Source organism: Nesoenas mayeri (assembly GCF_963082525.1).
Source record: "Nesoenas mayeri genome assembly, chromosome: 27".
Taxonomy (NCBI): Eukaryota; Metazoa; Chordata; class Aves; order Columbiformes; family Columbidae; genus Nesoenas; species Nesoenas mayeri.
The window spans coordinates 4,469,595-4,483,856 of NC_137555.1; the positions used below are offsets into that span (position 1 = coordinate 4,469,595).

A 14,262-nucleotide genomic window follows, 5' to 3' on the forward strand; every position below is an offset into this window, starting at 1 on the left:
AACCAGGCTGGTGGCTCTGGGTTTTGCTCAGAAGGGGCTGTGCAGAATTAAGCAGACGGTTAAATTATTAATAGGCTGTTGGGGGTGCCCAGGACACCCAGCTCCTGGTCTCCGCTGCTTGTCGGGGGTTCCAGTGCCCCCCAGAGGTACCAAGACCAACTACAGCCCTTCGACAAACCTGTTGGCTGCTCCTGCCCTACTTAGAGTTCACAGACACCTTGTTCTGGCCTGGAAAGAACCGCGCTGCAAAACCTCCCTGGCCGGGTCCTCCTGCGCATGGCATCACAGAGTCATTCTGGTTGGAAGAGACGCTCAAAATCATTGAGTTGACCCATGTCCCCCACCCCCGGCACTGCCCCGTGTCCTGAGAACCTCATGTCCGTCTGTCCAGCCCTCCAGGGCTGGTGACTCCAGCACTGCCCTGGGCAGCCTGTTCCAATGCCCCACAGCCCTTTGGGGAACAAATTGTTCCCACATCCAACCTCACCCTCCCCTGGGCAACTTGAGGCCGTTTCCTCTGCTCCTGGCGCTTGTTCCTGGGGAGCAGAGCCCGACCCCCCTGGCTCCAAGCTCCTTTCAGGCAGTTCAGAGATCAGAAGGTCTCCCCTCAGCTCCTGTTCTCCAGCTGAACCCCCAGGTCCCTCAGCCGCTCCATCACATTGTGCTCCAGCCCCTCACCAGCTCCGTTCCCTTCTCTCCACTCGCTCCAGCACCTCAAGGGCTTTCCTGAGGTGATCCCGCCACCCCTGGGGCCGCCATTTTGAGCCTTGAGGTGATTTTGGTGCCGCCATTTTGAGCCCTGAGGTGATTTTGGTGCCGCCATTTTGAGCCCTGAGCTGAGGGGCCCAGAACTGCCCCCAGGATTGGAGGTTTCTCCTCCCCAGGTCCCAGCACAGGGACGGTCGCTGCCCTGGGCCTGCTGGCCACACAGCGCTGGTACCAGCCAGGATGCTGCTGTATCACCCACCAGCACGTCTGGGGCAGCCGGAGCAGGCGTGGGCAGGACGAGGAAGGGGAGAAGCCACAGGGGCACCTGTATTTGGCTGCTGGCACCTTCTTTTCACAGCAGAAGAGCTGCCACACAGGGCTTAGTGTTTCACTCCACGGCCACAAAACAGCATCCACGGACAGACCCGTGCTGTGAATCGGCTGAACGCACCAGACCGTTTTTCCCCACTCGCAGCAGAAACTGTCCCTATCAGACACGTCCTGCCCCCGCATCGCCCTCGGCTTCCTTCCTAATCCCTCCGGATTCCTTCCCACAGCCCTGACATCTGTTTTCAGGCAGATAACACAGCAGCTGCTGCCCCCAAACCCCAGTCCAAGTTTCACGGGGCAGAACGCGACGGCCATGGAGCGCAAGGGGACGCAGCGCCCAGCGCTCCGCCAGCTCCCGGCCTCCTGTCTCTGCTCCTCTTTTCCTTTCCGGATAAAGTCGGGATGCAAACACGCACATCCGCGCCGTGGCCACGCAGCCCGGCCATACAGACCCGTCACCTCCACTAGAGCTTTTTTAGCTCGTTCATTTTGTGCCGGGAGAGGCGTCAGACTGCCAGCCCCGGGGACAATCGCTCTCTCGCAGGACAGCTCCGGCACAGGCAAGCAGAACGTGGCTGTTCAGGTGAGCTCATTTTTGGCTTCTGGCTTATTTTTATCCCGTGGACTGTGTGTCACAGTGGTGGATTTAAGCACAAGTCCTTCTCCTCCCCGTTGGATCGAGTTACTCGGTTGGCACCTTCCCCGTCCACCCCAGAGCTGCGGCAGCTGTGCCCTCAGCTCCAAGCTCCTGCTCCTGCCACTTATTGTCCCACTGTCCCCAAGATTTTGGTTCCCCTTCCACACACCAAGGGCGTACAGCCCCCAAATAACCTCTTTGCCCCTCGAGGGCATCGGCCACCCCTGTTCTGCTGGAACTTGGGGCTCTCCTGGCCGCTTGCTCTCCTCGTTGATGTGTCTAAACCTGGCCAGGGGGGTGAGATAAAGCACTGACTCGGGCAGCAAGGAGACACGGGAGCTTGAAATGTAGGGGTGTGTGAGGCCCCAGGGGACGGGTGGACAACTCTGCCTCGGCTCAGGAACAAGGTGACATCAGGGAAGGACGAGCAGAACCCGCACAGGCCATTGCGCTCACGTAAATGGTTCATAAAGACCGCTGGAGCTCGACTCCCGCTGCTCTGTGACGGAACAGGGCTGGAAGAGTCACAGATACCCTGGAAGGACCTTGACACGGGGACATTTTTTGTACAAATCAAGGCTGCTTCACCCCCCTTTGAAAGTCTGGTGAAAGAATGGAGCTAAAGATAAAAATCTCTACAGCACTTGATTGATCTTCAAAGGAGCAAAGGGCTGGTCCAGGGACCTCCACATGTCTCCAGACGATTTTTTGGCATCCCTGTCTGACACCGTGGCCGGGCCTGCCCACGCCAACCGCAGGCACCGCAGCTCCCTGCGCCAGCTCCTGCCTGGCTGCCAGGATGGCAAAGCACAGCAGGAGGGTCCGACGCTGAATTTCCGTGACAAAAGGGTCACAGGATGGTGCTGGGGTGACCATCAGCCTGGCCCTGTGGGGCTGGGCATGGGGACATGCCACCCTTCCCGCTCAGAGCAGAGGGGGAGCCACCAAAGCCCCCCTAGAACAACCCCCTGCCCTCCCACATCACGCCAGAAAACCTCATGGCCTCCCAAAGGACCAAGTGCCCACAGGAAAGAACCATCCCTCCCAAAAAGGGCTGCAGAGCGGGACAGCAACCGCCACCCCGGTGGTTTTGCCTCCCCCCTCACCAGAAACACAAAACAAATGGAGAGCCTTACGTGGGCAGCGCTGCCGGCTGCGGTTCTGCCGGGGCAGCGGCCCCAGGGGGCTCCACAGGGCTGGGGGCTGTGTCCTGCGCTACAGTCACCGACTCCGGCGCCCCCGCGGCATCGGGTGCCAGGACAGGCTCTGCTGACGTCTCCACCTCCACCTCCTGCACCGCGGGGGACAGCTGCACCGCCACGGCGGCTTCCTCCTCCTCCTCCTTCTTCCTCAGCTTGGCTTCCAGCTCTCGGCGCCGCTTTTCGTCATCCTGCCGGGCCATTCGCTCAAAGACTTTGAAGGCCTGAAAGAGAAAAAGCGAAGCGAGCGGGTAGTCGAGCTGCCAAGAAAAGCTGGGGGGGGAAGGAGAGGACAAACATCGCGCTGTTGGGGCAGTTGTGACTGTCTCCCCACTCTCTGGACACCACACGTTCTCCATTCCTGACCCTGAGTTGCTTCAATCGCCGACAAAACCAGCCGCTGACTATTTTAAAACTCACACGGCCATGTTAAACACTCCTCAGGGGGAAGCCTGAGTTCTTGGGGGTCACTTCACAATCATTTAAATCCCTCTGCCGCTGGGAAAAGGGCTCCACGGAAAAGCAATGAGCTCTGACTCCTGGCTGGGAAGGGACTTGGAGGGAGTCACGGCCCCACCAGCCACCTGTCCCAGCACCGAGAGGCCATTTGTGAGCCCAAAGCTCAGCCCAAACGGGACGAGCTGCCCCAGGAGAAGCTGCAGGACGGCTCACTGACCCAAACGGACTCCGAGCTCTCTCGGCCAGCACGGGAGAAGGAGCAGAGTCAGCTCATGGCAGGTTTTGAGCCAGAATTGAGTGGTTCAGGCCAACAAAACACATGTGCTCAGAGGAAAACCACCCCTCCCCGCCCGCTGAGGTGCGGGGGGTGAGATGTGACCCCAGCCTGTGGTTTGCTGCCCGCCGTGTCCCTCTGGCACAGCCCGGGGTGAAAAGTTAAACCCCAAAGTGAGGGAACCGGGCAGAACCTGCGCCTGCTCCTCGAAGGAGCTGAAGCTCCTCTCACCCGACCGCCAGGTCGTTTGTCACCATAAACACGCCCTGGAAAGGGAACGAGTGCGGAACGCAGCCCTCCCGCGCTTCCCAGGAAGATTTGGGAGCCAGTTTTGGTGCTTTCAGTGGGACAGTGACCCTGATCCATGCACAGACCTGTGGTGCCGCTCGGTCGAGCCTTCCCCTGCGCACAGGAGGTGTAACAGGAGCGGCTCTATCGCGGTGTGTGCTCACGCTCCTCACCGTGGGCTTTCTCCCCACGTGGGGACCAGCCCGTGGGACAAGGATGGGGAGAGGTGAGTGCTGGGCACTGTGCCCCCGCTTCCGTTTGCCTCTTTCCCTGCAATCGCTTTTCCCCTGTGTGAAGCCGCGGTGCCCGCTCCCGGCTCCTTCTCCGCAGCCACAGCCCGAGCTCCCGCGAGCTCCGGCACCTCCAACCCATGTCACGCCCTGGGCTGCGATCGAGCCGGGATGGGGGACAAGTCCCTTCCAAAGTGCCCCCGCGCTCCAGGGCCCTGCGGCTGCAGCTCCGAGGCCACCCTGGCCAGAACCTTTCTGGGGAACGAACGCTGTGGCCACAGCGCTGTCCCCACCTCCTTGTGCCCAGGCCCAAAATGGTCGCCAGGGGGGACATGGGACACGTCTGTCACCATCGCTGCCCCAAGGCCGAGTGGTTTGGGCTCTGTGTTCCCCCCTCAGCAGCCTGAGACCCCCCAGCTCCCCGTTTGCCCGCAGAGCCTAGTGCGCCCCGCCACTGGGGTGAATCCTGGGACACGGGGGTGACAAGGAACCCCCTGGTGCCACAGACCAGCCCAGGGACAAGGACCTCCTGCCAACCTGTGTCACCCCCCGCCAGCCAGGGAAACTCCCCTGCTCCGGGCAGGGCAACACCCCAAATCCAGCCTGACTCCCGCTTTTATGAGCTTGTTTCCACGCCGCTAATACAGCTGAGTGCCAGCGGGGAGCAGCGCGGAGCCGCAGACACGCAGCGGCACGCTGGGGCTTGTGTCACCTCACTCGTGACCAAACTGACCCCAAAGCAGCTCCCGCAGCCGCGGTTCCCCGCCCCGGGCTCCCGGCAGCCCCAGCCCCGCTCTGTCCCCGCGTCTCCGGGTGCCACCCCCGGGCAGGGCCGGTTACCGGCTCTCGCTCCCGCTCTCCCGGTTCTCCCCCGGCTGCCTGGACGGGCCGTCCCGCTGCCCCGGGGACACGGAGCGGACCAACACCGCTAAGACCGAGCGACAACACCGGGGCTTCCCGCATGACAACCGCGGGCCGGACCCGCCACCGGCACAGCGCGGCGGGCCCGCGGCCCGGCAGCCCCCGAGCGGTACCTGCAGCGCCATGGCCTGCGCCGCGCCGGGCGGGAAGCCCAGGCGGTCCCCGGGCCGCAGGAGGAGGCGGTAGAAATCGGTCTTGCGGTAGAGGAAGCCGAAGAGGACGCGGAGAAACTCCTCCACGTTCCCGACGTGCTGCAGGATGCCCAGCAGCGCCTGGTCGTACATGTCGGTGAGCGCCGCGGCCTCCATGGCGGCTCGGACCCGCTGTCACGGCAACCGCGCTTCCGCTTCCGGGCCCGACCGGAAGTCGCCCCGCGCCGCCTCGTTCCGGCCGGCGGGGCGGGCCCGGGGCGGTGTCAGCGCGGGGGGCGGTGCCGCGTCCTCCCGCGGGCCCGGGTGTCCGGGTGTCCGGGCGTCCGGGGTGTCCGGGGTGCCCGGGTGCTCGGGTGTCCGGGTGCCCGGGGTGTCCGGGTGCGGCTGCGCCGGGCGGGACGCGCGCGGCCGGTGGCTTTGGGCAGGGCGGGGACCCTGCGGGAGGTTGGAGCTTTTTCCCGAGTGCCCCGTGATGGTCGTGGCGGGAAATGGGAATTTTTCCGGTGTGTGCGACTCGGCCGGGCCCCTTGTCCCGCCAGGGCCCTGCGGCGGAGACTCATTTGGGTGGGAAACGACCTTTAAAGTCATCAAACCCACCCACAACCCACCCCCGGCACTGCCCCGTGTCCTGAGAACCTCGTGTCCGTCTGTCCAGCCCTCCAGGGCTGGTGACTCCAGCACTGCCCTGGGCAGCCTGTTCCAATGCCCCACAGCCCTTTGGGGAAGAAATTGTTCCCACATCCAACCTCAACCTCCCCTGGGCAACTTGAGGCCGTTTCCTCTGCTCCTGGCGCTTGTTCCTGGGGAGCAGAGCCCGACCCCCCTGGCCGCAGCATTTGGACGCCGCAGTGAGCCGGGGGCGCATCCCAGCGCCGTGAGACTCCCCAAAATCTCATTGCTCCTTTGTCGTTCCCCCCACCAGCCCACAGAACTGCAGATGCTGCTTTGGCCGCTCTGGACGTGGTTTTATTAGAGAGGTGACGGGTGAGCAGCAGCAGCACCAGCCCCAGGCTGATCACTCGTGGTGTTGCCGCCAGTCGCCGCAGCAGAGGCTGCACAGACGAGATGCAGCCGCAGGAACAGCTGTTTTGGCTCGCCCAGCACCCCCGTCTCTCCAGCAGATAAAACATGGGGGGTTCAACAAGCCCTTGCTGGGGGACGTGTGCCCACTAAATCGATTTCCAGAGGATTTCCCCAATACTTGGGGCTGTCTCTCCCGTTTCAGCTCCTACAAGCGAGTCTCCTCCCGCTCTGCAGCCCCGTCCCCCAGCACGGCAGCTCACCCCCTCGTGCCCGGCACAGAACTGGGGGCTGTCAGCAATGGGGACTGGCTCGGGGGTGTCCCTGGAGGGCCCCCCCACCCCGCACGGCTCCCACCTGCCCACGCAGGGCTGCAGGGGCCTCTGTGCAGCTGCTGCTTTGACCCCCGCAGCTTCCACACCAGGGGACAAACACCAACCCGCTGCCATCAGCCACCACCGCGCTCGGCCACGGTGCCGCTTCTCTGCGGGTGCTGCCCTGTGGGATCCCGGGGGGCCTTGGGGGGAACCCCCTGGTCTGGGCAGCCCCTGGGACCCCCAGCAGCAACCACAACACTTCACACCCTACAGCCCTCGGGGGACAGCGGTGGCCCCAGTCCCCTGGGGCTGTCCCTGCGCGTCCCCAGCACCTGGAGGGACAGTTTGCAAGGCTGAGCCTTCACAACACAGACACCCATGTGGGGACAATCCCTGGCAACAACGTCCCCCCGGGCAGTGACGTCCCCCCAAGCCACTGTGCTGCCCCCCACGCCCAAGCCGTTGAGGACCCTCAGGCCACCTTCCCCTGCTGAAGCAGATGCTTCAGGATCGCTCCCTGGACCCGGGACGGTCGCAGCAGCATCCCCAAGCCTGGGGATCCTGGTGGCAGCGGCAGAGCCAACCCCAACCACAGCAGCTCATTCTCACTGCCCATGGGGCCGTTCACCCCCAACTCATCCCACAGGCCACCGACACAGGGGGACACGGTTCTGCTGCACAGGCCCCTCCTGCTGCAGAAGCCGGTGCCCAACTCGTGCTCGCAGAGGAGACACGAGCGTATCTGGTGGAGCCCAAACTCTGCTGTGTCTCTTCGGTGTGTTACCAGCAATGGCGGGAGCTCCGTGCAGGAGGGCGAGAGCAAAAGGACTTGTCGATGCAGACAGAAAACTGAAATCCCTGCTTGTAGAGGCCATCGGAGAGCGGGACGGGTGTGAGATCTCGCCCCGTGTCATAGCGCAGAGGCAGAGATGGGGCAGAGAAGAGACCGGGGACAACTGGGAGTGGCCCGTGGAGGGCAGAGCAGCACGGCGGCAGCGTTAGGGCTGAGGGCCCCAGCACGGCTGGTGGTGACAGCGCTGGAGCCTGTGGACTGGCTGGCGGGGGGGCCTGGAGGTCCCGCTGGGCCCCGGCGGGAGGAGGAACCACCTCTCGAGTGGTGCAGGGGATGTGAGCCGGAGCCGTCCTGGCGGTTCCTCCCGCAGTCGGTCACAGGATCCCAGAGTGTCAGGGGTTGGAGGGCCCTGGAAAGCTCATCCAGTGCAATCCCCCCATGGAGCAGGAACACCCAGATGAGGTTACACAGGAAGGTGTCCAGGCGGGTTGGAATGTCTGCACAGAAGGAGACTCCACAACTCCCTGGGCAGCCTGGGCCAGGCTCTGCCACCCTCACTGGGAACAAGTTTCTTCTCATATTTAGGTGGAACCTCCTGTGTTCCAGTTTGTACCCATTGCCCCTTGTCCTATCACTGGTTGTCACCAGAAGAGCCTGGCTCCATCCTCCTGACACTCCCCCTTTAGATATCTGTGAACATGAATGAGTCCCCCCTCAGTGTCCTCTTGTCCAGCTCCAGAGCCCCAGCTCCCTCAGCCTTTCCTCACCCGGGAGATGCTCCACTCCCTGCAGCATCTTTGTTGCCCTGCGCTGGACTCTCTGCAGCAGTTCCCTGTCCTGCTGGAGCTGACCGACTCCTGACCCGCCATCTCTCAGCCTGTCTGAGAGGGCTCTTCTCCCGCAGCGGGTGGTTCTGCGCACTCACCCTGTGCCGTGCCCGCCCTTCCCGGCGGGGGGCGGGTGTGTGCCCGCTGTGTGCGGCACCACGAGCCCTCTGTGCCCCCCGAACGGGCAGAGATCCGACGGGCCGCACGGCGTGGCGGGGCCTGCGCGCGGCGTCGCCATGGAGACGCGGCCTTCCGGCCCGGCGCGGGGAGGACTGCGGCTCCCAGCATGCCGCGGGCTCTGCGCATGCGCACGGGGGCGGGGGGGCGTTGAGCCGCCCCCGCGTCCCGCAGCGCCCCCTGGCGGCTCCGGGTGGGCGCTGCGCGGTGGCGGCGCCGTCACTAGAGGGACCTGAGAACCTCGTGTCCGTCTGTCCAGCCCTCCAGGGCTGGTGACTCCAGCACTGCCCTGGGCAGCCTGTTCAATGCCCCACAGCCCTTTGGGGAAGAAATTGTTCCCACATCCAACCTCAACCTCCCCTGCGCAACCTGAGGCCGTTTCCCCTGCCCCGCTGCCCGCGCGGCCGGTGGTACCGGGGGCACGAGGACGAGCGTGAGCAGCAGGTCGGGGGTCCGCGTTCCCGCTCCGCTCTGCCCCGTGAGCCGCGGCTGCAGAACCTGGCCCAGCGCTGGCTCCCCAGCCCAAGGACAGAGAACGACTGGAGACCGTCCCGTGGGGACACAAAGGGGCCTGGGGCGCCAGGAAAGGCCGAGAGAGCTGGGGCTGCCCAGCCTGGGGAGGCGAAGGCTGAGAGGGAGTGTATTGATGCTGTAAATATCTCAAGAGGATGGACCAGACTCTTTTCAGCAACGGGACGAGGGGCAACGGGCACAGACTGAAACACAGGAGGATTCACCTCAATATGAGGAGAAACTTCTTCCCTGTGCGGTGCCGGAGCCCCGGGACAGGCTGCCCAGAGCGGCTCGGAGGCCACGTCTCCGAAAACATTCAAAACCCACCTGAGATCCTGCGCGACCCGCTCTGGTGACCCGGTTTTGGCTGGATGATCTCCAGACGTCCCTTCCAACCCCAGCCACCCCAGGATGCTGCGATTTCCACCTCCTGACACAGCCACCACCAGCGCTCGGCTCAGCATCTTTATTGAGAACGCTGGACACGTCTCCGAGCAGGAGCCGCAGGTCCTGGCTCCGCTCCGGGGACCGCGGCAGCCCCGGCCCCCTCCTCCCGGGGGCTGGCAGAGCCGGGGGGGCTCGGGGTGGCCCAGGGGCTTGCGCTTGTCCCAGGATTTGGGAATTGCCCTTTGCCTCCCAGACTCGGGGACCGAGCAGTTTTCCTTTAAAAATAGCTAATTTTACATCTCCGCGGTGCCAGGAGTTGGAGTATCTTTCATAAATAGAAAATGGAGGAGGGTAAAAGGGATTTTTGGGGAGCAGTGGCTGCCCCCAGAGCTCAGATGTGGCTGGGGCAGGAGCTGCTGGGACCACCGGCCGGTCAGACTGGGCTCCCAGCATCACCATGGGGGGTCATGAGTGAAACTGGGGGCGCTGAGCAGACCAGGGGCTCTGGGGGGACCCTTCTCCTGGCACTGCATGGGGAGACGTGTGACACAGCCAGGGCCACCGGCCATCCTGCGGCCACTGGAGGTGGTGGCAGTGCCAGTGGCCCAGGGGCCACCAGACTCCCTTGTTGGCGCTGGGGTGGGCTCAGGCTTCTCCATCATCCTCGTCCTCCTCGTTGGAGTCCTCCCCAGCAACCTGAGATAGAGATGGGGGGCTCAGTGGGCACACGACCCCCCGGCATCATGGTGCTGGGAACCCTCTGTCCCCTGTCACCCACCTGCTGGCCGAGGTGGCCGTGCTGGGCCAGCCAGGGCGCCAGGGCCGTGCCCCCCTCCCCGGCGTCCAGGCGGCTGTGCTCCACTGTCAACTCGTGTGCCATCTGCGGGGGGACAAGGCCGTGGCAGAGAGGGGACGGCACCCTTGGGTGCCCACCGAGCGCCTCCATCCGCCGCCTCACGCAGGGAGGGAAACTGAGGCATGGCGGGCAAACAAGGGGGGGCCGGGAGCGGCGTTACCAGGACGGGGGATGCGCGGAAGAGGAAGCTGAAGGGGTAGTAGAGGAAGTTGAGGAAGGAGGCGGCGTAGAGGTCGGCGTAGCGCATCAGCTGGCTGGCGAAGAGTGTCTGGCGCGAGCCGCAGCGGAACAGGCTGCCCATCTTCCCGTAGCACATGTCCATCTCGTGGGTGACCTTCTGCGGGCGCAGCGGGGACGCTCAGGACACCCCATGTCCCCCCTCCCCATGGCGGGGATGTGGGGGGGCCGAGCTTTGTGCCCCCGAGCGTCACCTGGATCTGACGCTTGATGGAGCTGATGTCCGGGCGCTCGCTGCTGCCGCTGTCCAAGTGCCTGGAGACGGGGGGACACAGCCGGGGGTCACCTGGAGGGTCCCCCATTGGCATCTGTAGCCCCCACGGGTGCCACTTACTGGTACAGCTCCGCCAATAAGAGGTCCAGGCTGCGCAGCTCTTCAAACAGCTCTGCAAGGACACGGGGTGTCAGGGCACGTCCCAGCGGGTGGGACGGTCACGGGGGGGTCAGGAGGCTCCGGGACACCCCCAGCTGGGCTGGGCCATGTCCCACCCAGCAGGGTCCCCGTCACCGCTGCTCACCGCTCTTCTCCGTCCAGACCTGCAGCTCGTGCGCCAGCTCGGGCACCACCAGGAAGGTTCTCCAGCCCTGCCGCTTCTTGGACTTGAGGATGTCCCCAAAGATGTGGTCCCCCATGTACAGGATGTCTTTGCCCTTCACGCCTAGCAGGTCACACACCACGTCCGAGGAGCCTGTGACATGCAGACGTCAGGGGCACCGTGGGGATGGGGACACATCCCCCCCACGCCAGACACTCACCCCCGGAGTAGACGGCGCAGTGCTGGAGCGGCCCCGTGTATGTCCCGATGCGCAGCTTCCCCGTGTCCTGCGGGACAGAAGGACCCCGGGGACAGTGGCTACTGTCACCTGTGCCCACCCAACGGCAACTCCAGCCCCCCCGTGGCCAAATGGTCCCCCCGCAGTGCCGGGGGGGTCCCCACCGTGTTGACTTGGCGCAGGACGGTGCCCTCGGCGAAGAAGAGCGGCTTGCGGGTGTCCACCACGATGAGGTCGAAGTAGGATCGCCAGGGCCGCTGCGGGTTGGGGGGTCAGCGAGGGGGTGCCTGTGGCACCCTGCACCCCCCAGCGGGGTCACACCCACCTTGTCCCCATCGCCAAAGTCAAACAGGTAGGACATGATGGCCTGCGGGGACGGCCGGTGTCACTGCTGCTGTCCCCAGGGAGGGCAGAGCCCCCGCCTGCCCAGTTGAACCCAGAGCCGGGGGGGGACAGACACAGCCCCCCCACTCACATCGGTGTAGTTGTAGTCGCTGTTGGTGGCCAGAAAGACCTTCCCCACCTCCTTCATGCGGCTCAGCAGCAGCGGCACGCGGGGCTGGTGGGGGGCACATCAGCACGGGGGGGGCTCGGGGGGGCCGCGGGGGGGCCGCGGGGTCTGCGGACACTCACGTCCTTCACCACGTATTTCTCCAGGTTCTCCAACGTCTTCTCCTTCAAGCAGCCCTGCGGGAGCGATGGACGGGCCGGCTAGGGCGGGGGGCATCCCCAGCACCCTCAGCATCACCCCCCCAAGAAGAACACCCCACGTGGGCTGGGGGGCCGCACGGCACCCACCGAGAGGTGCACGCTGTCCATGGCCTCGCGCACGTCCTGGAACATGCTGCGGAAGGACATGAAGAGGTTCCCGTGCTTGTAGCCGGTGTCGCAGCTGCAGTGGTGGGGAAAAATTGGGGGGGGGGTGAAGGGGGTGAAGACCCCCCCCCACCCCAAATCCATCAGGTTCAACCCCCCCCATCTCCATCTTACTTGATGTATCGGGAGCAGTTGGTGAAGAAGTCCACGAGGCAGGCGTAGAGGTAGGCTTCTGCGGGGGTGAGCGGGGACACGGGGGCAGAACCCCCCAATGGGGTCGGGGGGGATATGGAGGGGACCGGGGGGGGCGGAATTTTACTCACCTGTGAGGTTGAAGAGGGTGTTGAGGATGTGGAAGCGTTTCATGTCATCCCGCTGGATGAACTTGTTGGGGTAATAGTGGAGGATTTCAGCCCTGGGGAGGGAACGATGGAGCCGCAGCCCACGCTGAGGGTGTGTCCCCCCCATGCTGGGTGTCTGTCCCCTCCCGGGGCTGGGGGGGTCCCCAAACTCACCCCTTGAGGAAGCGGAACCCGTGGGCGCAGACCAGCAGGTTCCCGTGAGAATCCACCTTCAGCAGGTTCCCAAACAGGGCGTCGAACACCAACCCCCTGCGCCCCACAGCCCGTCAGCGGGGGGGTCCCACACACACCCCTGTAACCCCTCCCCCCCCCCCGCCCCCCATAAGAACCCAGCTCACCGGGTGGGGAAGGTGGGGTCGTACTTGTAGGCGAGGATCTCGTGGGGGTACCCGATGGACACCAGGTGCTCCAGCAGCAGAGCGAACGCCAGCTCCTCGTAATCGGGGGACTTGTACACTGTGGGGGGAACAGGGTTTGGGGGGTCCCGCCACCCCCACCCCGCCTCAGTTTCCCCCCAAAGAAACGCACTGGCCAGGGTGTAGTCCATGTCGAAGCCGAAGCATTTGATCTTCTCCAGCGCCAGGCTCCGGTTGACGAAAATCCTGGGGGTGATCGGGGGGGGGATGTGAGCTGGGGGGGTCTCGGGCACACAGGAGGGGACGGGGACTGTCCCCCTGTCCCCCGGCTCGGGGGCGCTGCGCACCCGCCCTGGCCCAGCGGCCCCACAGCGAGTTATTGGAGCAGAAAAATGGGCTTTTGAGCTGGAAATGGAGCGGGGGGGGGGGGGGGGGGGCAGGGCAGGGAGGGGGGTGCTCAACACCCTGGGGGGCATGTCCACGGGGGGCGTTCTCAGGGCCCCTCACCCCCCCGCATGGGGTCCCTCCCAGGTCCTGCCCCCCCGGGTTCCCCCCCGGCCCCCCCGGCCGCACCGGTGCTGACAGTCCCTGCGCAGCGCCCGCGGGTCCCCCGGGCCGCGCTCCCCCTCGCTGCCCATCGCCGGCGCCTCCGGCCGCCGCCTCCGGCCGCCGCTTTAACGGGGCCCCGCGGGACCGCCCCGACCGGCCCCCCCGCACCGGCCCGGCCCCCCCGGGCCCAACAGCCGCGACGGGGCGCCCGGCGTGGGGATCCCCAAAATAAGGCGGCGGTTCCCCCGCTACGTGTCCCCTCCAAAATGGGGCAACACCCCCCAAGGTGCACTTCAACATGGGGCGATTTCCCCCCCGAACGAGACAAAAGCCCCCCCCCGCAAGGTGCGCCCCAACATGGGGCAATGCCGCCCCCGTGCACCCCCAAATGGGGCGATTTCCCCCCAAATGAGACAGTATCCCCCAAGGTGCACCCCTCTGCGGGGCAGCGCGCCTCCATAGACCCCCGCAAATGGGGTGGTGCACCCCCCTAAAGGGGCTCCCTCCCTCCCTGGACTGTCCCCCCCAGGGCAGTGTCCCTGGGCCCCACCCCCCGGTGCCCGCACACCCCAAATGGGGCCGTGCCCCCCAGGAGCGGCTCCCCCCCCCGGAAGCGCCTCCCACGGCCCCGGTCCGGCCAGCAGCACCCCCGCCCCCCGGCCCGGAGCCCCGGGGCCACTGTTTGCCCAGCGGGGCCACTGGCAGCGCCCGGGGGCCAATCATTAACCGGGGTCAAGGACCAGCCCCGACCCCCCGGTGAGAGGCAGGGGGGGGGTCCAGCGCCAGGGGCTGCCCTGGCAGGTCACAGCAGAGGGACGGGGACAAGAGGGGGCACCCACAGCCCGCGGGACACGGGACAGGAGGGGCCACCCACAGCCTGCGGGACACGGGACAGGAGGGGCCACCCACAGCCCGCGGGACACGGGACAGGAGGGGGCATCCACAGCCCGCGGGACACGGGACAGGAGGGGGCACCCACAGCCCGCGGGACACGGGACAGGAGGGGGCATCCACAGCCCGCGGGACACGGGACAGGAGGGGGCACCCACAGCCTGCGGGACACGGGACAGGAGGGGGCAT

General features: G+C 65.6%; 2 protein-coding genes across 7 annotated transcripts in view; both read right to left on the reverse strand.

Annotated features, from left to right (window-relative positions):
* Positions 1-5,402, reverse strand: part of NUDCD3 (NudC domain containing 3) — a 28,668-nt gene extending 23,266 nt beyond the window's left edge. The window contains exons 1-2 of the mRNA XM_080360187.1: positions 5,160-5,402; positions 2,812-3,098 (exon numbers count right to left, since the gene is read on the reverse strand). Of these exons, the coding sequence (XP_080216313.1) occupies positions 2,812-3,098; positions 5,160-5,354 (482 nt within the window). The 5' untranslated portion in view covers positions 5,355-5,402. The remainder of the gene's footprint in view (positions 1-2,811; positions 3,099-5,159) is intronic.
* Positions 5,403-9,297: 3,895 nt separating this feature from the next.
* LOC308050158 (cytosolic purine 5'-nucleotidase-like) lies at positions 9,298-13,317 on the reverse strand. 6 transcript variants are annotated; one of them, XM_080360145.1, is made up of 18 exons: positions 13,207-13,316; positions 12,806-12,879; positions 12,616-12,733; positions 12,431-12,526; positions 12,239-12,330; positions 12,090-12,144; positions 11,898-11,943; positions 11,733-11,786; positions 11,575-11,658; positions 11,425-11,466; positions 11,264-11,356; positions 11,082-11,148; positions 10,844-11,014; positions 10,660-10,711; positions 10,520-10,580; positions 10,249-10,425; positions 10,011-10,112; positions 9,298-9,928 (listed from the first exon to the last, which is right to left on the reverse strand). In XM_080360145.1, exons 1-18 carry the CDS (start codon positions 13,269-13,271, stop codon positions 9,878-9,880), a joined length of 1,500 nt encoding a protein of 499 aa, XP_080216271.1. In that variant the 5' UTR covers positions 13,272-13,316; the 3' UTR covers positions 9,298-9,877. The 6 variants fall into 6 exon arrangements, 5 of the variants coding, with proteins under 5 accessions (XP_080216271.1, XP_080216269.1, XP_080216270.1 ...); XM_080360143.1 differs by having other exon boundaries at positions 11,898-11,991; XM_080360144.1 differs by having other exon boundaries at positions 12,090-12,147.
* Positions 13,318-14,262: the final 945 nt, after the last annotated feature.